Raw genomic sequence first — 26,544 nt, 5'->3', positions numbered from 1 at the left:
CTGACTGAGCGAAAATAACTAAGTAATGGTAGATATGAAATAAGTGACCTCGAGAAAATAGCTTTACAATGGCGAGAATGAAATAATAAGAAATGAATTATAAAATTTGATCGGTGAAAAAAAAGTGATAGATGATTGCGTAATGTAGGTAGTTGAACATTAAACAAAATAAAGGATAAAATTGAATTTTCGTTTCAGACTAAAATATATTAAAAAGTGACTGTGAAGAGAAAAAGCATAAATGCAAATAAAATTTTACAAAAGAAAAATAATTAAAGGATGACGTGGTAGCAGTAGTTTTTATTTTGCGTCTGAGTTTGGAACTCTTTATGATTGTGACCCTCTAATATCCTCTTTTTCACTTACCAGTCCTTTACTCATTCAACAACATGACAAAATTATAACAATATAAATGAAAGAAAAAACCACTCTGCTGAGTGCTGATGATAACAATACAGCCGCATGATACAATCAATCTTATTTTTAATCTTCCCACCCAATCCAGATCCAAACCCAAATCTAAATCCAACACCATACCTAACCCAAATCTGAATCCAAATCTAAGCTCATGTTTTTTGAGGGCTTAGCTAGCTTACTAGTAGTAGTATATATATTATACGTTTGAAACGCATATTATACGATGAATTAAAGACATAATACAAGAACATGCAAATATGCAACGGGATTCTTTCCCACAGTCAAAGACAAGTCCCGGACTTACAGCCTCTGTAAATAAGAACTTAAAATAAAAAAAACCCCAAAAAATTGAACTCTAGAACTAATGAACTCGAGGGGTCTTATCTTACAATTGGATAGATCACCTAATTGTAAGGTTGGGTGATTATGCTACATTTACCTCATTCGGAGCAGCAAACGCATGGATGAGGGGTTTGTATTCCATATTTAGAAACATTTATGTGCGATCTCAATCAATCTACGACGTAATTAGGAGCCACAGCTAAAATCCTGTCATTTCTGGATGATGAAGGCTGCCTTCCACTTTCACCATCTGCAGCTGCTTGACTACCATCATCCAGGACTATCAAATGGCCTTCTCTTCTTATCAGACTCTGCAATATAGAGTCATGTCTCTCTATATGAGCACTTCAAGCTCTTTTACCTACTCAACAATTAGTAATACGCGCAAAAGTGTAGGTTCATTATAATACAGGCTTACCTCTATAATCGCTTTGACTTTTGACACTTCTGTCGCTGCCTCCTCCAAGGAGCTGTAGTTGTTTTTCTCATTCTGTTGACTCACATACCATTGAATCAAATCCCTCTGTCTCATTCCAGCCAGCCCAGTGCCTGCAAATACACAGAAACCACAAGGCATTCAACACAACGAACTTCATTGATGACAAACAGATTACAGCAATCATTTTAAATTGAGGATGATTGGCTTGTGGCATGAATGAGGGCTTCATAATCACTATCTAGGTCTAGAACCCCAAGCGCCAAAGCTTGTAATAAGCTAATGCATGCTTTAGTAAATCACTAAAGGACAGGCTTTCTGTTACATCAAAGTGAGTTATTCATCTCTATTCAAAAGGATAGATGAGAAGCACCTATGGCATCTTACCTTCTCTATTTACAGTTTCTTCATGCCGTCTAAGCCGCATTACAAGGGCTTGAGTAACCCTCTGAAAATATTCATCACTTATCACAAGTTTTTTTCCCTGTTGATTTGCAGGTCTTGCTGTTTCTGCATGATCAGACGCTGATTAAAGCCTGCACATATATGATTAAGTCCCATTAAAAAAATGGACAAGTTGTAACATTTTTAGTATGGTACCTCCCACATTCTCAGAAGCTGGATTTGGCGCGGCGTCACTAGGGTGAGTTTCATCTTGACCAAATCCATTATCTCTACCATCACCTCCATCAACATCATCTTGATTTTCTTCCTGAAACTCAGATAGGTCTATCTCACTGGACTCCACACTGCATGGTAAATATCATGATCACAGGAATTAACAAATGTATGGATGGAGAGAGAGAGAGAGGGAGGGAGAGAATTGATCATTTTCTTGCCTGATTACTGATGTTTTCAGCAGTCTAACAGCGATACGTACATGGCGAGGATGCACCTGTACATAAAATTTATATTCTATTTGTCAGACTGCATTTCCATGTCAAGATGTAATAACTTCTGCTAATTTAAGCACCTCTACATCCATATAAATTCGAGCAACAGCCTCTGAAAGCCGGATCAATGCCTCCAGCTGTCTAACTGTCATGCGATATGCAACTCTGCTCCCAGGTGTTGTATCACCTCTTCGAAGTGTAACATATGAATCAACCAACAATTTCCGGGCTTCCAGGGTTAGCTGCATGGATCTAAACTTTATCAATATGGGTAAAAGCAAAATAGCATTTAAACATATAAAGTTACCATTCCATTATAGGAAAAGTAGCACCACACCTTTGGTTTCAGAGATTTTGTATATGCTATATAACGCTTCAATTGAGCGGTTGTAAATGCTGGAGCAATTGCATCTTCACGTTTCTGATGGACTCTCACAATGTGGTGAGCAATATGGTAATCGGTTTGATCATCTGGGTCATCGATCATAACATATACCAGATCAAACCTCGAAAGAATAGCAGGTGGCAGAGCCACATTATACTGCAAAAAGGTATTGTTTGTCAATACAAAAGACCCCCAAAAAATATTTTGCCAGATGCAAACACTAGACAGAGATGTGATTTATCAATAAATGAAGCTCGTGATAGATTTTCAGCCTTACCTTTAGTGGTTTTGATTTATCATAGCGCCCACCAGTGGGATTAGCTGCAGCTAGAATTGATGTTCGAGCGTTCAGTGTTGCTTGTATTCCTGCTTTTGTTATGCTTATCGTCTGCTGTTCCATGGCTTCATGAATTGCAACCTTCAGGCCATTATATTTCACGGGATAGTAAGTCACATGCATAACATCTCCAGGAAAGAGGTGGAAAAAATTGCAAAGGAGGCTATGCATAGAATGAAAATAACCTGGTCCCTGATGTCCATCTTATCAAATTCATCAATGCAGCAAATACCATTATCTGCAAGCATTAGTGCTCCAGCCTGAGATTATTGGAAACAGTGTCAATAGTCCTGAGCCAAGTACTACTATAAGGGTTCCAACAGTAACCAGTGAAGAAGTTTCCAACATTGTTCTTATATTTCACTATAATTTTCATAATTTGGTAATGCATGTCTCACTTTGCTGTACCAAATCATAGTTCTTGAATTCAGAAATTAGAGTGGATTTGTCCAGAGGCTTGCCATTGGCGTCTTCAGTTGATGCTCTTTGATTCTTTTCTCACGTGATAGGAGCATCTGTACATGGCATTCACCTTTTTGGGGGGTTTGAGGTCAGGTATATGATGATGTACTTCACATGTTTGATGATCTCTCGTTTCCAACCAAACCATGACAATGTTTACAGTTTGATTTCTATTAGAGATACTCATGTATTTATTAGCACTATGATTTTAAGCCAGATGAGTTCTTACCTCATCTAGAGCAATCAAACTACTTCACACTTCCAGGCATAAACCAAAAAGAAGTCATCCAGATGAGCAAAAGTATTGGAAAGTTGGGATGAAAATGTAGCTTTTGAAAAAAGAAAAAGTTTATCTGACTGCATTAAAAAAAATGTGACCTTGAAAGGTATTACTCTGTTAGTTCACTAAATATGAAATTCTAGAAACATTAATTGATGTTTATATCAAATTTGAATGAGTCTATAAACTAGCTTTAAGTATTTGAAACATAGTTACTCTGTCAGTAACTAATGATCATCTCCAAAATGTTCTATACTTAGTTGCCTTTGAACAACAAAAATAGCAAAGACAGGAACTTCAAAATCAATTTGAAGCTGGAAATAGCAATGCCTGGAAATTGAAGCAGAAGAGTGTGACAACATCGACATGATAAGCTGTATTAATAGTCAATTAGCCTTTTGCGGTTCTCATTGATCACATCTACACGAGCCAAAGAGACTCATTACATCTGCACCTACTCAAAATTACCTTATGCATGCAATTCTGGATTTTCACACCTTAACAGCTTTCTGATAGGCATAGCTTTTTTATAGCATATAAAATTTTTGGCAGAATATTCATGAGAGTTTTGATATACATTATTAGCATGGTTAAAGCATATCATCTACCAAGGTTGGAGATAAAAGTTCAGGCCAAGGTTGCTTAGGGTGTTGGCCACAATCCCAATTAACAAGGCTGCCACAGCATTCCAACTATATCAACAGTCACAAACTCATGATACAGCAACGGTTATGCATTGCTACCAACAGGACTCTGGTTATGGACTGAATTTATAATCAGCACCAAGAAGGGGCATACTTTTGAAACTCTTGATTTCGCTCTATTCCGCACTCTCGAGAAAAGTTTTGAAGTGGAACACAATGCTAGAGATTTTATTAGCATCAAGGATATGGGAAAAAAGAGACAAACTATGATGCTGGAGTCAACTGGGGAAAAGAAGACATGATAGAATAAAGCTGGAGTCAAGGGGCTTTCAATTTCTTTTAGTTCCTGGTTAGAAAAAGAAAAAAAGACCTCTTCTGGTTCTTTTGTTAACCGGAAGAACATGGTTATGTTGTTCTTAGTATTTGGTTGCAGGTGTAGTTCTATACAAAGAGGACATGCAGCTTAAGTCATATCTTAACTCATAGGCGGAGATATCCTAATTTTTTGTTGCTCTATGACCATAGCATTTCTTCATCACCTATTCCCAGCTCAGTGAGTGCAATGCATGCGGCCAAGTAGTAATGCAACACGTAATTTATAACAATTCAACACCAAAAAATAGAGAAACAGAAATGTAATGCAACCTCAATACAAAATTCCCCAGTTTCTGGTTCTTTTGCTACTGTTGCAGTCAATCCAGCAGCAGAGGAGGACTTTCCAGATGTGTAGACAGAGCGTGGAACTAGACCTGAAGTATACCTTTAGACAGAGAGAACAGCATTAATAAGTTTCAAGATCAAAATAACAAAAGAAAACCAGAAGAAAAGGAAGCAAAAATAAAAAAGGGTAGACATACTTGAGAAATTGAGACTTTGCACAACTGGGATCTCCAACAATACAGACATTGATGTCTCCTCTCAAGTTGATGCCTTCATGAGTGATCTTGTGAAGACCACCCACAAGCATAAGCAGGATTGCTCGTTTGATATCTTGGTGTCCAAAAATAGTTGGAGCAATACTGTCAACAAGCTTATTGAAGAAGTCAGGAGTATTCCGCATTGTTTGGACGTCATCTAGCTCTTCTGCCTGCAAAACAGTTGGGCAGATAATATTGATGCTGTTGGTGTTCTCCGGGTAGATGCATGCAAAGAACTAATATGACAGCGAAGCCAAAACTGCATATGGAATGGAGAAATCCATAATCTGACTACAATGAAGCAGAAGCTCCAGGAAGAATTAAGGGCTGTTCAGTTGTGGGAAAAAAACCAAATTTTCTGGAAAACCACTCCACAAAAAATTGAAAATTAGAAAAGCTGTTCAAAACTTCAAATACAAAATTACGCTTCTTCAAAAAAATTTCCCCATATCATCTCTATCTCCTTCTGACATAAATTACACAGAAGAAAAAACTATTTTTTGATCACGTGTTCCAATTTTTTAGATTGAAAGCTACTTTTTCTGTACTAACATTTGGACAAGCACAATTTCCACAACTAAATAGCCCCCATATAGATGCAACATGATACCAAATCTATCAAAAGAGATATGAGTACTCTCAAACAATAAAAGAGAACCGTTGAGTTTGTCGTTGAACTATGTGAACCTCCACTTTCCAGCCAACTGCTTCACCACATATTTGGTCATGAGCACCCCTCTTCTTAGGTAGTGACTTGACAGGTTTATTAAAATGAGTACTGGTTGGAATGTAAGCATGATATCAAGTAACATATACTCTTGTTATGTTAAATACTTGTTATGCGTCCTGTTAGTTGTATATGAGTTAGACTAGGATAATGTAGTCAGTTATGATAGTTGGACAGTTAGGAGCAGAGCAATTTGGAGCATTGTATTTAAAGCTGTGTTCAGCTCATTTCTGGAATAAGATTATGAGGCATTTTTCATTCTCTTTGTTTCAATATGGTATCAGAGCACTAGCTCGCTTCCTCTTTGCCGACTCTCGCCGTCGTATTCTCCCGATTCTTCTCCAGCGGCCTCGACGGCCCCTGCAGTCTTCTTTGTTCGAAGTCTGCATATTTGCGATTCTTTCAAACCTTTTGTTCGTCCATATTTGTCCTATGGCGACAATGATTCCAGACTTATCTTCCTCGTCAATGAGCAAGTCCGCCATTGACGATGGATCAAGTCCTTACTTTCTACATCATTTCGACAACCCTGGCCTTCTCCTGGTTTCTCAACCGCTAACAGGAGACAATTATGCTTCGTGGAGCCACGCAATGATGATCGCGTTGTCGATAAAGAATAAGCTAGGGCTTGTCAATGGATCCATTCCTCGACCTTCAAGTGATGGTCCTCTTCTTAACGCTTGGATCAGAAACAACAATATTGTTATTTCTTGGATCTTGAATTCTGTGTCTAAGGAGATCTCTGCGCGTGTGAAATCATTTGGGAAGAAATTAGTAACTATAGGATTACACGATTCCTATGCGCAAGTTAGAGGTCAATTACTCCTTATGGATCCAATACCTCTAATTAACAAAGTCTTTGCACTCATTACTCAAGAAGAAAATCAGAGGAATGTTCTTAATTCTACTGGTGGTTCTAATTTTGTTATATTCTCCGTTAAGCATGATGTGAGTAAACTTAATCATGGTAGATTTCAGAAGAAAGAACGACCTATATGCACTCATTGTGGGTACAATGGACACACTATAGATAAGTGTTACAAACTGCATGGCTATCCTCCAGGATACAAGCCTAAACAGCGAAATAACCCTAGCCAAATGAACTCTAATCAAGTGAAATCTACTGTTGTTAGTCGGGTGTCTTATTCTAATAATAGTCAATCCCAGAATCAGGAGATTGGAGGCTTTATGCAGTCCCTGAACCCAGTGCAGTATCAGCAGTTGTTGAACATGTTAAGCTCACATCTTACTGTTGTTAAGACAAGTGCAAAACTTGATGCTTCTCCTGATTAGGCATCAGGTACCTGTTTTTCCTGTCTGTCCAGTGCTCAGTTGTCCTAGGTATTGGATAGTGGATTCAAGAGCCACAAGTCATATCTGTTTTAACCATTCCTCATTTGATCAGTTGAGGCCTATTCAAAATGCTTATATTACACTTCTTGATCATACTTGGATTTCAGTGAATTCTATTGGAAATGTGAAACTTACTCCTCATATAGTGCTTGAGAATGTTCTATATGTGCCTCAGTTCAAATTTAACTTGATTTCTATGAGTGCATTAGCTGAGAAAAATACCATTTGTCTCAGTTTCTTTTCTCATACCTATATTATTCAGGATGCACACAACTTGAAGATGATTGGCAAGGGTGACCTACTTGAAGGTCTGTATGTCTTTGATGTTGAATCTATTGTATCTAATAATCAGATGGTAGATAGGGCATGTACTTCTAATGCTACAATAGCTCATGTTGTTAGCAAAACTACCTGGCATAGCAAGCTAGGTCATCTTTCTTTTAAGTAGATGGACAAACTAAAAGATCAGTTGCAATACAAAAACATTGACAGTGTTCCTTGCTCAGTATGCCCTTTAGCTAAACAGAGAAGGCTATCGTTTGTTTCAAATAATCATTTGTCCCAATGTGCTTTTGATCTTATTCATTGTGATACTTGGGGTCCATATCATATGCCAACTTACGCCGATCATAGATACTTTCTTACTTTGGTTGATGACTGCACGAGGTTTACTTAGGCTTTTCTCATGAGGCATAAATCTGAGGCTAGAACCATCATTCCCAAGTTTTTCTCTCTATTTGAAACTCAATTCAACAAAATGATTAAGAGTTTTAGATCAGACAATGCTCCTGAATTGCAGTTTACTGAATATTACTGCTACCTTCTTGATTAATAGGACTCCTGCTCCAATTATACATTACAAATCCCCTTATCAATTGCTATATTAATCTCCTGTGGACTACACTTCTTTCAGAGTCTTTGGTAGCCTTTGTTTTGCCTCTACCTTACCTTCTCACAGAACAAAGTTTCATCCTAGAGCTACAGCCTGTATTTTCATTGGCTATCCTCCAGGTGTAAAAGGTTACAAGTTGTATGATCTAACCACCAAGGCTGTTTCTATATCTTGTGATGTTGTGTTTCATGAGCATATATTTCCTTTCCATGTACGTGCTGCCTCTCAAGCCTTGGCTGAGGACACCCCCTATCCTCTCTAATCCCTGCCCGGTTGAAGCTGATCTTGTTTCCATCATCCCTGTTTGCTGGTCTTCTAGAACCATTAGACCTCCTACATATCTTCAAGATTTTCATTGTAACTTGTTAGCCCATAGACATCCTCCTTCAACCAAGTCCTCATACCCTTTGCACCATTATGTTTCTTACTCTAAGCTTTCTCCTACCCATAGTTTTTTCCTTCTTAATGTCTCTTCCAATTTTGAACCACAATATTATCACCAAGCTATGCAATATGCTCACTGGAGGGATGTTATGACTGTTGAATTAGATGCTATGTATCTTAATAATACTTGGTCTTTTACTATTCTTCCTCATAACAAACATGTCATTGGTTGTAAATGGATTTACAAGATTAAGTATAAGTCTAATAGTTCTATAGAGAGGCACAAAGCTCATTTAGTGGCTAAAGGATACACTCAACAAGAATGGTTGGATTTCATTGACACGTTTTCCCAGTTGCCAAGTTAGTTACTGTCAAAGTTTTACTTGCTCTTGCTGCTATGCACATATGGACTCTTGTTCAGCTTGATGTCAACAATGCCTTCCTCAATGGTGACCTTTTTGAGGAAATTTACATGGATCTCCCTCTTAGTTATCAGCCTCACGTTCTTGCTCCTTCTCAGGAGGAGAAATTGGTATGTAGATTACATAAATCCATCTATAGTCTAAAACAGGCCTCCCGGTAGTGGTTTTCTAAGTTCTTTCATGCCCTTATTCAGTATGGTTTCCAACAATCAAAATCTGACTATTCTCTATTTACCAAGGGTAATGGTTTCTCTTTTGTGACTCTTCTCATTTATGTGGATGATATTATCATCACAAGTTATGATATTACAGTCATAGATTCTCTCAAGTCTTACCTTCATAGTCAGTTCAAGCTCAAGGATCTTGGCTATTTGAGGTATTTTCTTGATTTAGAGATTGCTCAATCAGCCAAAGGTATTTTGTTTTCTCAACAGCACTACACTTTATAACTCCTTGAAGATACAAGTTTTCTAGCTAGTAAGCCTGCTTCCTTACCTATGCTACCTAATCTCAAGTTGAGTTCTTCTGAGGGTGACTTGCTTGAGGATGATTCTATATATCGAAGGCTTATTGGCCGGTTACTTTACTTAACCATTTTTCGGCCAGATATTACTTTCACTGTTCATAAGCTTAGTCAGTTTGTATCTCAACCTAGAAGACCTCATCTTGATGCTGCACATCATCTCTTACGGTATCGTAAGGCTGCTTCTAATCAAGGGTTGTTCTTCTCAGCATCATCGTCTTTGCAGTTTCGTGCATTTTCTGATGCTGACTGAGGTTCGTGTTTAGATTCTTAGGGGTTTGTTACTGAATTTTGTGTTTTTCTTGGTGAGTCCCTAGTCTCATGGAGATCTAAGAAGCAGAGCACCGTATCCCGCTCATCAGTTAAAGCTGAGTATTGAGCTCTAGCTTCCACTGCCAGTGAGATTACATGGCTTAATCCGCTCCTAATGGATTTTCGAGTCTCTCCCTCAGCTCTTGCTCTGCTTTTCTGTGATAACCAAGCAGCAGTTCACATTGCCACCAATCCAGTATTTCATGAACGCACCGAACATATAGAGCTTGATTGTCATTTTGTTTGGGACAAGATTGTTGAGCGCACCAATTGGCTGATGTGTTTACTAAGGCTTTACCAGCTGTCCAGCTGTTTCCTTTATTGTCCAAGATGACCATTCTTGATATTCATGGTCCATCTTGAGGGGGAGTAACAGATACTCTTGTTATGTTAAATAAATGTTTTGCATACTGTTAGTTGTATATGAGCTAGAGGCGGTTAATGTAGTCAGTTATGATAGTTGGACAGTTAGGAGCAGAGCAATTTGGAGCATTGTATTTAAAGCTGTGTTCAGCTCATTTCTAGAATAAGATTACGAGGCCTTTTTCATTCTCTTTGTTAGAATATCAAGTATTTGTATTATCTAAAATCAATCATTACTGTCATACCACCTTTCACAGCATTATAGCCCAAATGCTTTACAGAACCAGAATTAAGATTATTGACAAGAATGCCAATATTCTACACAAATGGATAGAGAAAGGCTTCTACAATGAGAATTCAAGTGTGCATAATTAGTTAATTTCAGAAAAAGCATACTTAGAAAACTAAAGTGCAGGTAGCATGTAAAATAACCCACCGTGAACTGCTGGTTCTCCTCTTCATCATCTCTCCTCCTGTTTCTGATGTCAGTGTCCCTTCTGCCATCAGAGATCTAAATGGCAGAGCAAAAGACATTAAAGAAAACATCAGTAAATCAATGTAATTAACATCAAATGAAATGAAATCAGACACAAACCTGAACCGAATTAGCAATGAAGGCAAGGCGATATGAGAGGTCTCTAACTCCAAGTGCTCGAAGACCCCTAACACCTTCATTCCCAGCAGCATTCTTGTGCTGAGAAGCCTCTCTTCGGCATTCAGCTCTCTCTCCTGGAGAGGCCAATGCCAAAATGTCAGGTATCACAACCACGGTGCCTGTAAATATGACCCTGCAATGGAAGTGCAGCTGTAAGTATTGAAGAAACTGAACCAGATAAAATTCATCTTTGGAATTATCACGTAATAGTAGTAGAAGTCTCACGTGTCACCAGCCCTGGCCTGTTCTACGATGTCATGACGAAGAATGACATCAAGTGATCTTGGAAGGGAGCCTGCTGGAATTTCTTTAGAGGTTTCCTGAACTCTAACCCTCTGCCAATCCGCAAATTTACTATCTTGCCTTAGCAAAGCCCACTTTGCCCTGTTGTTGCAAGTAGCACTCATGCAGATTATAGGCTGCCACCCACAAGGAGAACACATAAAAAAAACAAGTTCTTTAAAGACAGATGAGTTAAAATATTTAACTTTAGAAGTAGGAAAATTGACAGAATCAGAGAACGGAGAATGAAGTAGAAAAACTACTAACCTCAGTATACTTGAATTGCTGCTCAACATTCTTGACAACAGCTCCACACTCCAAGCACTTGAAAGTTCCCTGAAGAAGCTCAGGCCGAACTTCACTAGTTCGCGTGACCACTCCACTAACCGATACCAGCTTCCCAATGTCAGCAGTAGTCAAATCCCTCAATCTACCCGAACCAACATTTTTTTTTTAATCAGCAAACACGATTTTCACAAAATTGTTCTATACATGCACATAAGGTGCTTGTCGAAATACCTCTTTAACAAAGGGAGATTATAAAAGGCAACATTGATGTCCTTATTAGGGTTATCATCAGTGATGAATGTGGGCTTCTGTTCCATAACAAATCTCTTACAAGCATTCTTCAGGTACGGCTCAAACCTACAAAAGAAGCCAAATCCCAATTCCAGTCAAGCCCACCAGTCCGTTCCAGTCAACAATTACATGTCTGTACGTGTACTATTACTTTGAAACACATTAATTGATAAAATGTGGGCATTTTTCGAATGTACCTGAAGTATTCATCGGAGATAGCTCTTTGAAGGACATCATTGAAGCGGATGACGTGGGAAAAGTCGATGAACATGGTGTTGGACTCGTTGGGTCTCATGGCTTCCATGTCTGCTTCGTAAAACGGCTCCTTCGAGTTCTGATCATCGAGCCGAAAACTGAACCACCACAACGCAGCATAATCCAAATTCAATGCTAAATTTTGCTTAGTTTTGGAAATTTTTTACCTATAAACGAACGAATACGCATGAATTTAGAACACAATTTCAGATCCAATGCAATTACCTCTTGAGGAAGTCCAAGAAAATGGCCTCGACTTGAACCGCCTTCGCGTCCAGGAAGAACCCGCCTCCGTAGCTGTCCATTTTTCACTTCGCTTTAGATTTCAGATCTTCTCTCTCTCTCTCTCGCTCTCTCTCCCCGGCGAAGGGCTTCGCTTTTGATTCGGCTTCTGTAGAGTTTGGCGGGAAAAGAGCAGGGCAACCAACGTTTTCCCGCCAAAATACTTGGGCATCATCCCCCTTGTGGTTAACCCAGTATTTTTTTTTCCTTTCTTTCGATAATGTATTTTGATTATAATATTTTGAGTTTATTTTTCACATTCAATAAATTATAAGAATTTATAATATTATTTTTAAAAAATTAAAAAAGTATTTATTTCATTATCTTGTAAAATTGTTTAAATACTTATCCATAAAAGTATTTACTTTAAATACTAAAAGTATTCAAACATTTTTGCTATATATAAAAAGTATTTATAATTTATCAAATTTTATTGATAATTTTAGAAATAAGTGTTATTAATTTTCTTTAAAATGTTTATAATTTCAAGCGTAAACACGTTGTGCTCTTAGTTTAAGTATTTATAGTCAATAAATTAATATTTGAAATTATATTCAACCTTTGAAAATAGTAATAATTTGGTATTGAGTGTAATATTTTACATTTATGGAAAATTTTTAAAGAAACAAATAATTATTTGATTCCAAGGCTATAATGGTAATTATATTTTACTTATTCATAAAAATTTTAGAAACTCTCTTATTGTTAACATAACAAATTCATTTGAATATTAATGAAAATGAGAAAATAGAAGCAAAATTAATGTTATTGATCTTAATAAAATTTATATGTTCTAATAATGTGAATTTAAATTCATTTGAACAATATTAAAATCCACAAAAATAATTTTTTCAAACCCCATTTTATTTAATCATTTAAAATTATTAAATGGTTTTTAAATTTATAAAGCTTTACAAATTCCTTTAAATCTGCTAAAAGTCATACAAACTCCTCTCAAGAAGGAAATAGCAAAGGAAAATAACACTTATTTAAATTAGTTTAATGTAATTTAACATATAGCTTTAATTTCATATAATGAAAATTTTCTTTTAATAATGGAAATAAAAAATAAAAAGAGTACTCATCTAAATAATTATAATGATAAAACTAAAATGAATTTTAGTTCACATTTATTATTATTATTATTATTATTATTATTATTATTATTATTATTATTATTATTATTATTATTATTATTATTAGAGTTTAGAGTTTTATTAATTTAAACAATTGTACTATAATTTAATGTGATTTAGAAGTTGTGTCTTATTTAAAGTAATTTAACGTAAATTAAATATTTCAGTTGAATTATAGGGTTTTGCTAATAAATGTCTCTTAAAATACATTTAATGCATTTTATTTTCAACAATAATAAAAATATTTAAATAATAAAATTAAAGTGTGTTAAGTACAGTAAAACCTTTATATATGAGTAAATGAAATAGAACAATGTGCATGTTTAAATATTTAAAATATTTTTATATAAAATTATATTTTTTTTCATTTCTAAATATAATTAAAAACCTTATTGTCAATAAATAATTTTTTTTTTAAATTATGTTGAATTTTAAAATAGTAATAGGTATTGGGTGTGTTATTTTATATTTATGGCAATCTTCACAGGAAAAACAATTATTTGATCTAAAGACTCATAAAATATAAATTATTTTTTCAGTAAAATGAATATATTTACATTCATAAAAGTTTACAATTTGTTTCGCATTTCTTTAATACAACAATTTCTTTAGATAATGGAAATGGGAAAATATAAATGACTTAATTTTAAAGATTTTAATATAATTATTGGAGATAATAATATGAATCAATGTGATTTCAAACACATTTAAACAATATTAAAATCTATAAAGATGGTATAAACATTTTTTAAGGTCCATTTTATTTATTCATTTAAATAATCTTTAAAATTTTAAAATATTACAAATTCCTTTAAATTTGTTAAGACCCTGCAAATTCATTTCAGAAAACAAAAATAAAAAAGAAACATTTATTTGGATTATGTCAATGTAATTTAATAACATTAATGTCATCTAATTATAAAATTTCTTTTATTAGCCAAAATAAAAATTGGAAGAAACATTAAAATGAACAATTTTAATCTAACTTAGTGGTAAAACTGAAATGAATTTTGATTTATATTTTATTTATTATAGTTTTGTTTGTTATTAGTTTATTATTTTATTTAATAATTTAAAGTCTTTTAAATAATTTTACAATTGATAAAATTTTACAAATTCCTTTAAATATGTCATTTCAATAACAAATTAAAGTGGAAAAAAATATAAAAAAAATATTTTAATTATTTCAATGTATATATATATATATTCAATAGTCACGATGTAATTTCTCTTTTATTTCTTCAAATTCCTTCAAATTTGTTTATGCTCTACAAATTTATTTATTTTTTGTAATAGTGAAAATGGAAAAATGAGAAACACTAACTGAAATTATTTCAATGTGATTTATTACATTTAATACTAATTTTAATGTAATTTAAAGTAATCAAAATTTAGTGTGATTTAATATGAATTAAATGCGTTTGGTTAAGCATTTGTATATTAACATGGGCAGATAGATAGATGTAATTTAATATATTTAATAATATAAATAATATCCAATGTAATTTAATTTGAATTAAATACTCTAAGTTAAGGTTTATATATATATATATATATATATTGTTGACGTTCAATTTCAACCGACCCCGATTCATTTTTGGGTCGCAGCGAATAAGTTCAAAGTGTCAAGAAGAAGAAAAACAAATATCTCGGACATGAATCGACATCAGGATTTTTACGTGGTTCGGCTAGAACGATGTCTGCTCCATGACCGTCTTCTCATTATTTTCTCATGGCGGTATCTGATTATTCTCTCACCCCTACCCCTCATGATATCTATGATTTATATTGATGGGCTTTTACAAATTAGATAACATATAGAAATACAATGATTACAGGGGACAAATTGCCCTTATTGTTTACATAAAATCGGGAGTAGGATCCCCATTACGAGAAGTATGGACTGTTACAGGTAAAGTAACTGGACCCTACCTCTGACTTCTTAGCAGCTTTGCTACTTGTGCGAGCTGGGGGTTTTGGGCTAACAACTTGGGTGGTTCAGCGAACTGAAAGACATTGCCGGGAGCTCATTAGTCGATCAATGAGAGCTTCTCGGGAGCTCGCTAGGTGCTCACTTTATGAGTTTCGGATCCCGATGGTGGCTGGGTTTTCTTTGGCGAGGTCGTCTGGGCCTTCTCGAATTTGGGTGATTGGGCCGAGTCTGACCCATATGGAGTGGTACAAGAAATAGACATAACACATATATATATATATATTATACATTGATATATAGATTGTTTAGTTTAAATTATATCCACTTAATTACTAGAAACGACTAGCTAGTGTTGTTCAAAATTTAAACTAATTCAAATAAGTGGGGGTAATTTAAGGTAAATTATTGAGTTGGTTTGGTTGTTATATTTTAATTTGGGTTGGATTGGTTCAGACATTTTTAAAAAACTTTGATTTGGGGTGGTTGGACAGTAATAATAGAAGTTTTAACCCAAACTAACCTAACTCATCAACCCATAAATTTATTATAACTAATATTATTTTATAATATATATTAATGGAATGTTGATTAGCAGAAAAGCATTGAAGCAATTTTTAATATTACCATATATATTAGATTCAATGCTTCTGTATCCCTCCCTACATCTGCCACGATCTTTTGCCTCTCCTGAGCCCGTGGATATATAGGATATATATGCCTGTATTTACTTCCATTCCATGCAGTAGCAGGTTGGCAGTGATAGAGATCTGGCTGCTGGATTTACGTGTTTGACCGCAGCTGAGGCGGCGGCGGCGGCGGCGCCCACGGCGGGTTCTGTGAAAAAAGGTGTTGAGTTGGCAATTAAAGGTGGTGTCAATGTTGCATGGCCATGCAGCCGTTTCAGCTTTCACATTCAATGTACAACCGTTCTCTCTCCTCCGCCGTTTCAAAACTGAAACTTATCTCTCTCTCTCTCTCTCTTGACTCCCAACTTCTACCAAATAACACCATTTTGTCACATTAAAGCCTCCACCCGTCTCTCTCTCCCCGTTTGCAAGCACTTTCTGTCTTCTCTTCTTGTTATAAAAACTGATTAATATTTGAGTACTTTATTTTACTGTGACTCGTTTATGTTTATCTGTTGAAAGAAAATAATTTGATAGAGTGAGTCATAATCATTATTTCGATAATTTTTTTTAATTTCATGATATATATTTTTCATTATTTAAAAAAATAACAAATTTTGTCCCGACAGAATAATAGCTTGCCAGCTTCTATAAAAAAAGAAGTTGGAATGGTTTCTCGATCGACAAGATCAAAGTTTGTCGATTTTTATAAAAAAAAGAAGAAGAAATTAGAATTAACGATTTCTAGATAAGTTAAAAAATTGTTGACTTTTATAAGAAAAAAAGTTAAAATAACTCGTTAATATATAGGATAAAAGTTTGTCGATTTCTATAAAAAGAAGATAGTCGATCAGAATGGCTTCTCGACAAGATGAAAACATATGAGGAAGTTGTTTTGGCTTCTTTATTAAAAAAAAAAAAATTGTTCTATGTTAAATATTTTTGAAAGTTTATTAAATATAAGATACGTGATGTATAATTAAAATAATTTAGTCTTATAAAAAAATAAATTGATAGATGCCATTTAATTTGAAGATATATATAGTAGACGTAATGGAAGAAGTTTAATTTATAAAAAATAAATAAATAATTTGAAAAGTTTGAGTTGCTTAATTAGGTGATATGTGTTGTAGAGATAAGTACTAGTTTAATAGTATTTCTTATACTCCTTGTCTTATCTAACAAATTAAAACTAAGTTTAATTGAACAATAAAATAAGCATGGGGTTTGATTAATTATAATCTATTCTATTATTAATCTACAAAAAAAATAAATAAATATAATCATCTTCTATTCATGTCCATTGCAAAAAATAATATATATGCAAATTAAAACAATAATTCAAGAAAAATAATTTGAAGTAGTTGGCAATTTAATTTCTTACTTTAAGATTATGAATAGTAATTCATTAAATAATATTTTACATTCTTACTTAGTTATATTATTATGAACCTAATCCTCATAGTCGTTCATGCGTCCTCATCATCATAAATCATAGTCACCGTGATCATGATCATGATGGTGGAAACGCTGCTTCATGATGGTACCTGAGAGTGCCACCTAATTGTGATCTACAATCATTGGATCCTCATGTTACATCTCGTATCAGCCGAAAGTTTCCTTCTCTTTCTCTGACGACACCTCCCTCCCCCAATTACTATAAAAACTCACTCAAATATGTATCCATTACTACAACCCTTTTTAAAATCCTAACTATTTCATAATTAAATTAACCATTTCAATAATGCCTCCCCCATGGAAGTGAATTTAAGTATATATGACAAATCTATGTGTTGAATATAATAATAATAATAAAAAATAGGATTTTTAATTAATTAAAGGGAAAATAAATATTCTGGTAAGAAGGTAACAAGTAAGAATATTAAATTTGGTACATGGGAAGGGCACATCAGATAATTTTTGCCTTAAAAAGAGTCCCGGAAAGAGGTATTTAAAGAGCAGGAAGGAGACATCGAAGCCCCAAAATCCAAGCCAAATCGCATTCCCTCAATCTGATCTCCCATCTCAACCAAGAGATTCGTCTCCATCATGGAGGCTTCAGCCCAAGCCCAAGCCTCGCCGCCGGCGCAAAATCTCCCCCCTCGAACCCCCCTCCCGGCAAGACAAGGGGAATATCCCGACAGATCATTCGTCAACATGGTCCTGATCAACGTCACTGGAGATCAAGGAGCCGAAGCACAGCTGCAGCGTAAGGCCTCCGGCAAGGGCTACGTGATTCTTCTCGCGGTCAATTACTTGTTCCTCTTTGTGGGTTCGGTTTCCGCCAGTTTGCTTTCCAAGTTCTACTTCAATCACAAGGGTTCCAGCCGATGGCTCTGCACCTTTGTCCAGTCCGCCGGTTTTCCTCTCCTTATTCCGGTCGTTTATCTTCCTTTCTATCTATTCAAGTGCACTCAGCGTCGCCCTTTTGCCGGCTTCAATTCTCACCTCCTGATTTTCTCAATCACCATAGGCTTCTTGCTGGGCATTAACAACCTTCTATTCTCTTGGGGAACTTCGTATTTGCCTGTTTCGACCTCTTCTCTTTTACTATCTTCCCAGTTGGCTTTCAATCTGATTCTCTCCGTGATCATCGTGAAGACGAAAGTGACATTTCAGAACCTGAATTGCGTAATTCTTCTGACGCTTGGCTCGGTTTTGTTAGCCCTGGGCTCGAACCACGACCGACCGGCCGGGTTAAGCAAGGCAAAGTACTTCATCGGGTTCTTCTCGACAGTCGGAGCGGGGTTGATGTTCGCGCTGTATTTGCCGGTGATGGAGATGATCTACAAGAAGGTGTACTGCTACGCCATGGTGGTGGAAATGCAGCTTGTGATGGAGGTGGCGGCGACGGGGCTGGCCGCAGCGGGGATGGCGGCGGACGGCGGGTTCATGGAAATAAGGAGGGAGAGCCGGATACGGTTTGATTTGGGTCCGGGGGCGTACTGGTGGACGGTGGCGGGGAATTTGGTGACGTGGCAGCTGTGCTTCCTAGGCACGGCGGGGATGGTGTTTCTGACGACGTCGGTGACCAGCGGGATCTGCATGACGGCGCTGATGGGAATGAATGTTATCGCCGGCGTCTTGGTGTTCGGCGACGAGTTTGGCGGCTTGAAGGTGGTGTCGACGTTGCTTTGTGGGTGGGGATTTTGTTCGTATGTTTATGGTATGTATGCGAAGATGAAGAAAGAGAAAGAGCAGGCCGAGAGCAAAGTCAAATCCAATGGTGGCGGCCATGTTCATGATCAGGATCATCAATCCATGGACATGACTCAGAATCTTACAGCCAGCGGGGTCTGATCCTTGGGATTCAACGATAATGGAGATGATCATCATCCTCGATTTGACTACCGCCTCAAGACTATATATAGATCATATTAATTATGTAGCTAGATATATAGCTAGTTCTGCAACTCTCTCTCTCTCTCTGTCTCTGTCTCTCTCTCTCTCTCTTTCTCTCTCTCAGAGTAATGAAGTGAAGCAAATTAAACGGCACTGGGACAATTAAGAAATGTCTGTAAATTTGGTTTGGGTGCATATCTTCTCTAGCTAGCAAGCTGATTATAGTGTAATGATCGATGAACGGGGCATGTGGGCAAAGTAATTAGGCACGAACGATCGAACATTTATTTGTTCTGGTCGCTGATATACTCTCTTATTACATGCAAGGCGCGGTTGATGACATCCACGGAATCCATTGAAGGCTGAATTTCAGATCATCGATGTGCATTCCGTCATCACACTTCTCCCATACAATTAATTAATGTCCAGAGCAATTGCAATTACTTTGCTAATTAAGCTGATTAAGTATACACACAACAGTACTCGTTCCGGTTAATTAAGTTCTTCATGATGACGTAAGAGGGTGGCTTCCTGCAGATGAAATTAATATATAGGCTTGACTAAACCTTGACTTCAATGGTCACTGGCCGCTGGCTGCAGTTCTCCAAATTGTATACATGCCTTCGGAGAAAGTTGAAATTCCAAATGCTGCAAATGATCGTTTTGTTTTGTTCAAATTTATATATATATTGAAAGTACAATTTTTTCAATTAGTTCAGTAGTGAACACGTTATCTTGAGTCCACTTTGACTCCAAAATTTAAAATAGCGTTTGTAACGCTAATGAAACACTTTAATTGCTCCATATATATATATATATATATATTTGCATCACCATAACAAAAAACAAACTTTAGAGACAATTATATTTTATGTGCCCCTAAAACTTGTATAGATATAATTGCTTCAAAATAATTCTATATTTTTAACAAAACTCCTTACATTGCTAGCAAAAGAAAAAAAACAGAAAAGAAAACTCCTTAATTACATGTATTCTTGATATATAGAATAGAAATATCTTTTAATTTTTTTTTGCTATGTCTTATAATTTGGTTTTTAGCTTACAATTTGCTACTAATTTTTGTTACATCCCCCCCCCCCCCCCCCCCCCGCCCCCCCAAATTTTTGCTGCACAATCTTCAACTGAGATAATGTTAGGATTATAAAAGTGTAATCTAAACATGAAATTATGAAGAGAATTTTGGCAAACTATATGTACCGAGAGTACCTTCTATATATCATTGTTCAAATTGATAATTAATTTTCCTCTCAAATCTTCTTTTTCATCAGTTTTAGACTTTTAGTCCTTTTATGATATTGATACAACTACTTGTTTGCTAAGTTTTTTCTTTTGCTAAAAAAATTAAGATATTGCTACAAAATTCATTAAAAATTCTTTTGCTCAAGTAATCTCAATTAAATTTATAAATAATCTTATGTCTTATTTTCTTGATTCTCCTCTAGAGAAGCATTTTTATCAATCCACAACATGGCCAAACAAAAGTTGCAACCAATTTTCTCTTCTAAATTATCAACTTATTTTTTTTTCTCTCTTTGAGAAGTAATTTCACCTTCCCATATATATCTTAAAATACTTCCCAATGTCACTTTCACATTAAATATGAAAAAGGCCAAAGTCAATTACCATAATCAGGATCGATAATAACTTAGAGACTAATATGGATGATGACTTTGTATGCATATAGCAGGCAAATTATTCACCAATAGTGCAAAGAAGAAATGCACAAATTAAGGTGTTATCACAAAGACATCTAATTAAGTAAAACAAATAAATCACTTTGCTAATATGGCCCTTCTCAAATCCTTCTTCCCACCATAAAAAGATCATATTTCCTTTCCTTTAGAAAAAGAGAGCTAGAGAGATTGCCAAAAATTCTTACACATTTTAAGCTTCTTTCTTTTATTTTTATTTTTTTATATACGAAGCAATATATAAAAATTGCACGTCAACTCAACTGGACGTATCCTATACATAAAGATAATGGAATTCATTAAACGGTTTCATAATTATAAAGATATCATTGTCATATCTATTATTCTGTACTATGTCTACGAGTTTGTGATATAAAAAAAAATAAAATCTGAAAGAATGTCATCTCATCTGGGATTAGCTTTGTTTTATAGGGGTTTTATCTCTTCCATAGCCCTTTTCTATTTGACTTCCATAGGCCGAAGAAATGATGATTGAGCTGAGGCTTTGATATGGATGTGGGAGTGGAGATTGCTTTGTGTGTTTAATGCTTTTTCCCAAGTGAAATCTAAGCCTTTTTGGGAGGGGGGCGACTTTTGTTTGCTCATGGCTTTTAGAGCCCTTTCTAGTGCGAGTGGTGGGCCAAAGGAGAAAGCCCGAGAATGTAAACAGAGAGAGAGAGAGAGAGAACAAAGCAAAATAATTAGTACTAAAGCAAGCAAGAAAAGGAGGCGGAGAGAGAGATGGTGGGATTTTCTCTTTAGCTACATTTAATCCTATCCAACGCCAACACAGCTCTGTTATCATCTTTCCATGGTGCTCAAAGGTGTGTCATGGCTAAAGAGTACTATGAGAAGCATAAAGGGTTTCAGATGTGAATAGGGTAAATATTTGTATTTAAACACAATTGTTCCATCAATGTAAAAATGGATACTTTTTGTATTTAAGTCCATGCTTTTAAATCACAAGTTCAAAGGCAGATCACGGTTGTATAATATTTTTAAGAATTAATGATCTTAATAAAGTGTTTATCACGAGAAAAAAAACTCCATTCAAGATAAAACACCCAAACTATTAACAATGTTTCGAGCAAATGAATTCATCAGGAGATTGATATGGAGATCTTGGTGTCTTTTGAGAAATGATAATCTTTTGGTTGCAACCTATAAAGACTAATTAAAATCAGATCAAATTTGAGTATATCTCTATACTGTATATTTTGAATTTAACTTTTAGTCATATTATAGATTTACTTTTATATATTGCATAGATTTATATTACTGGAATAAGTTTCTCTATAAATAAGTTAATACGACAATCAAAAATATAATTTCCTAATTGGAATCTGAGTCTTGTGTTTGTTTGTTGTAACAATAAAGATTAATATTTATTTCAATTAATTAATGTAAAAGTTTTCTCTGGTTCATAATCATCGAATCCGATTGGTCAGAACCATTTTCACAAGTCATCTGTGAGCATCAAATCGAACTAGTAGATGGGTACCATTCTCACAGGCGATCTGTGATCATCCTTCAGATCCTACCACATGTGACTCCACATACAGAACCTTCTTAATTAGCGGCAGTTTCTATATATTAATTACAAGAGAATTAACAAATATATACATCGTGCAAAGCATATTCAGTGGCTCTTGGGCTGTTCTACGAACCCCTAGCTAATTATAAGCAATATAGCTACATCTCAGTACTGGCTAGCTGCAAGGCAAAGATAATATCCTGCATGCTGCTGCTGGGTTTGCTTTGTCGTCTTATTATTTCTTTAATCCAAGCTTTGCATGGCGATCGAATGAAAGAGAGCAGACATGGTGGCCCATCGCTGTATCGTCGCTTTTCTTTCAATGATAAGAAATCAAAAAGTTGCCCTAAGGCCAATGATGATTAAGGGTTAACTCACCAAGCTTGTCTTGTCTTCACAATCAAACAAAAGACAAAATGGGCTAGAAAGCCAGGATTGATGAAAACGAAAGGAACTCATCAAATTTGTCGACCACTCTGATAATTAATATTTAAGCAAGCTTTGGAGCCAGGCAGCCACCAATTTGCTGAAGATGATGGATTGGTGGGCTTTTAATTAATTAAAGAAGAAAGTGAAGTGATGATTTTGGAAAAGATTAATTAAAGATGCTAGGGGATATGGATGAACTGTGCATACAATTAGGCTTCATATGACTGGAGAGTGATGATGGTACCACGGACAGGTTATACTATAGAGCCACTTCCCACTGTCCAAAGCGACGGCCACTCTCCATAGTTTCTATTTGAAGGAGAGATTTTGATTTTTTTTCTCTCTCTCCATCGCCATGATTAAGGGGGAAAGTATATATATATATATATATATATAGACACACACACACACACACATACATATCTCAAAGTGAGAATAGAACTACTCATATCATTTGCATCCCCGGTGCATGGTGTTTAATTTCTCATAAAATATAATAATATCCCCCAAGCACATTTTATGCAGGAATACTAAAAGTAGACTTTTTAATTAGTAATTAGTATATATGAAGTATTAATGGGGTTACACTCACTCTTTATAATAAGTAGTTGCTTTATTTGAAAAGGATGCAATCGGATACAGTAACTTAATTTGGTGATTAGTAGATTTTATATATATATATATATAAAACTTTTTTGGGAATATATCATGGACTAAACATCGAATTATATATGTTAAATCTTTATGTTTTCATTTCCTTTTTAATTAAAATCTTAAAAAATTTCTCTAAATAGTGAGATAATAAAGCTATACAGATCAAATCAGAGTAATTTTCAGGTATGAATATCATGACGGCCTGATATGGCCATATGCTCGTACACCTCGTGTTGAATAATAATTGGAATCCTGCTAAATTTGCGATGGAGAATGATTTATTCTTACATTAGACAGTGTGCAAATTCATACATAGATCAAAAGTCGTCTTTCCCATCGAACCCTCTTTATAATTTTATAGCAATATACATATATATATATGAGCACATTATTAATTCTGGAATATATATCACGTAAAATTCTTCATCTTTCTTTCTTCCATCCTTTAATTATTTTGCTGTCTTGTTCGAGTGGCAAAGATCGCACGTACAGGAAAGCCACTTGTGGTTGTATCCCATCTCCACCACAAAGACACATGCACCCCCAGGCCACCCACCCAAGCTTTCCAGTTTCCACTCCAATCGATCACCACCAACGCTAGCTGCCATTCCCATTCTCTCTCCACCCTCTTCACAATTTACCAATTCTAACTTTGTTTTAATTATAAATTGTTATTATATATATCCTTATTAACTGATAACTTTGTTATAATTAAAGCTATGTTACGAAAATAAAGTGACAATTAAAATGAGCCACGTTGTAGTCCACGCGCGTCGCTTTTTGTACAGCCCATCTGCTAAATCATGCTTTAATAATAAAAGCTTTTAACAGTGTTTTATGATTATTATGAATTTAAAAGTTCAATATAAGTGAACTACACAAATTAAAAGATGACTGTAATAAGGGTCAAAAATTTAAGATGGTGTTTAATTTTGAGTTTTAAATTTATTTTTAATTTTATATTTTAAGTGTATGTTTTGATATTTTTAAAAATACATTTTTTTTATCTTTTTGAAAAACTATTTCGTAAAATAAAAAAAAATGTTTATTTTAGAATTTTTCAAAAATATATATATTATGATATTTTATTTAATGAATAGTTTAAACCAGCCATAATCATCGCCACCAGCAGTTGTCGACAACCATCGTCGATCGAAAATTCTTACAATCAGAGCCTATCATTAGAGACGTCAAGCCAATGGTGTTAACATATATAAAATTGAGACAGATTTAACGGCTGAATTTTCATAAATCTAATTTTTAATTTTTGGCCAAAATTGAAAAACACATTGTCAATTGTTATCAACCACCGTCGCATGTGGTTTCCGACAATCAGAAACAACCACCTGACACACTCATCCCCATTGACCAACATACCAAAAAATCAGCAACATCCAATGGTCAAATATCTATCGATCTAAACTTAAATTTTCGACCAAACCCAACGTATTCACATAAACGCACTAGCAGTCGCCATTGGCCACCATGGGCAATGGTTTCCAATGATTAGAGGCAAACTGACATCTTTACCCGCATCGACCAACATATCTAAAAACTAACAAGATCTGACAGCCAAATCTCCATAAATTTAAATTTAAACATCTAACCAAATATAAAATCAGTGATTTATAAAAGGTTGTTGGTCGCAATGCATGCAGGGGGAGTGAACGGCATCAACGATGGAAGGTGTGGGTGGTCGAACGATAGGAGGAGGTAGATGGCAACTCACAATAGTGATGGGCGGTGGCGGGCGCAGTTGACGGCCAAGCTTTGAGAAGGAATAGAAGAGAAGAGAGAGGAGAGAAGGAAGATAAAAGAGAAAGAGGAAAAAGACGAAAGGTTGCTGCTATGTAAGATTGAGATGCTCAATCGGTCAAAATGGTATTTTTTGTATTTTTAGATTTTGTACTTATTTTGGTTGAAAATAGTCAAAATAATTTTTTGGCGTTTTGGGTTTCTTTTATAAAATTTTTCTTTATTTTTAAAAATGTGTTTTTGAAAACAACAACAATAACATGTTTTTACTATTTTAAAAAATTGAAAACGAAAAATGACTTAAAAACAATAAAGTGAGCATGTACTAATTTTTATTTTTTTTTGTAATTCACCTAATTATACTTAATGACTATATATATATATATATATAAGATCAATTAATGTAGAAGCAAACCCCGATGAATAAAAATTAAAGATCAGTCTTGCTTTTATAACTGTATATATATATATATCTCATATTCATATTTTAATAAAAAGAACCTTATATATATATATATATAATAGCTATGTCACTGGTTATCTAAACTCATAAATTATCTTCAACTAGTATATTAAATTGAGAACTTGTAACACTAGAACCAATTTCAATTTAAAAGAACTACTAAATTAGTGATAATTAAGGGTTAGGAAAATTGTATTTTGATACTAAATTAGGTTGCTGTCAACGCACAAAAAATTTTAGAAAGAGAAATTGTTAGCACCCAATAATCATTACATACATCAAATCTTGAATTATATATATATATAGTCTTACAAACTAAATTTTTTTAATTAACACTTCTAAATGTAAAAGACATGAGATATTACTGACACCCACATAACACAGCAGGTTAAAAAAAAGAAAAAGAGTACCCAATTCGTCCGGATGGAGAGGAAGCCAGAGCCAGGCCAACTGAACCCCCCAACAGATTCTTTGTGGCTCTGCGGTCACCATGCATGCATGCATGCTCTCTCTGTCTGTCTGTCTGTCTGTCTGTCTGTCTCTAAATGTATGTAAATGAATGGATGGGTGGATCTCTGCCATCTGAGCCAGCCACCACAATGGGTGGCTGGGAAGTCTTCTCCGCCTTGCATCTTTAATTTGGTACTATATATATATGCACATCTGCTATATATCTCCCGGAAGAGTAAAGCAAAGGAGCGTGGGGAGTTGTCGAAGCCATGATCAGAGAAATAGAATTTTATTAAAGGTTCGTGAAGGACACAGCTAGTACATATATAGCATCACCTGGGAATATAATATTGTTCCTTTTCCATTTC

General features: G+C 35.1%; 2 protein-coding genes across 3 annotated transcripts; one reads left to right on the top strand and one right to left on the bottom strand.

The window, feature by feature from the left end:
* Positions 1-476: 476 nt before the first annotated feature.
* On the bottom strand, positions 477-12,282 carry LOC127795986 (DNA replication licensing factor MCM6). 2 transcript variants are annotated; one of them, XM_052327992.1, is made up of 18 exons: positions 12,086-12,282; positions 11,803-11,958; positions 11,546-11,671; positions 11,294-11,456; positions 10,970-11,163; positions 10,685-10,877; positions 10,526-10,600; positions 5,054-5,283; positions 4,842-4,956; positions 2,996-3,070; positions 2,751-2,891; positions 2,426-2,629; positions 2,169-2,330; positions 2,035-2,090; positions 1,796-1,944; positions 1,583-1,699; positions 1,178-1,308; positions 477-1,070 (listed from the first exon to the last, which is right to left on the bottom strand). In XM_052327992.1, the coding sequence occupies exons 1-18, from the start codon at positions 12,163-12,165 to the stop codon at positions 930-932; spliced, it is 2,508 nt and encodes an 835-aa protein (XP_052183952.1). In that variant the 5' UTR covers positions 12,166-12,282; the 3' UTR covers positions 477-929. The 2 variants fall into 2 exon arrangements, with proteins under 2 accessions (XP_052183952.1, XP_052183951.1); XM_052327991.1 differs by having other exon boundaries at positions 480-1,070; positions 1,583-1,705.
* A 5,529-nt stretch (positions 12,283-17,811) lies between these two features.
* Positions 17,812-19,561, top strand: LOC127795985 (probable purine permease 4). Its single transcript, XM_052327990.1, has one exon. The coding sequence runs from the start codon at positions 17,887-17,889 to the stop codon at positions 19,135-19,137; it is 1,251 nt and encodes a 416-aa protein (XP_052183950.1). The 5' UTR covers positions 17,812-17,886; the 3' UTR covers positions 19,138-19,561.
* The last annotated feature ends 6,983 nt before the right edge of the window (positions 19,562-26,544 follow it).

Source organism: Diospyros lotus, chromosome 2 (genome assembly GCF_014633365.1).
Source record: "Diospyros lotus cultivar Yz01 chromosome 2, ASM1463336v1, whole genome shotgun sequence".
Taxonomy (NCBI): Eukaryota; Viridiplantae; Streptophyta; class Magnoliopsida; order Ericales; family Ebenaceae; genus Diospyros; species Diospyros lotus.
The sequence above is the reverse complement of the archived record's forward strand: the minus strand, read 5'-3'. Positions and strand labels throughout refer to the sequence as shown.

Coding starts and splice junctions, on each gene's coding strand:
- LOC127795986 (XM_052327991.1), bottom strand. CDS start 12,165: ATGGACAGCTACGGAGGCGGGTTCTTCCTGGACGCGAAGGCGGTTCAA. Junction 11,959..12,085: donor TTCTTGGACTTCCTCAAGAG/GTAATTGCATTG, acceptor GTGGTGGTTCAG/TTTTCGGCTCGATGATCAGA. Junction 4,957..5,053: donor GCAAAGTCTCAATTTCTCAA/GTATGTCTACCC, acceptor CTCTGTCTAAAG/GTATACTTCAGGTCTAGTTC.
- LOC127795985 (XM_052327990.1), top strand. CDS start 17,887: ATGGAGGCTTCAGCCCAAGCCCAAGCCTCGCCGCCGGCGCAAAATCTC.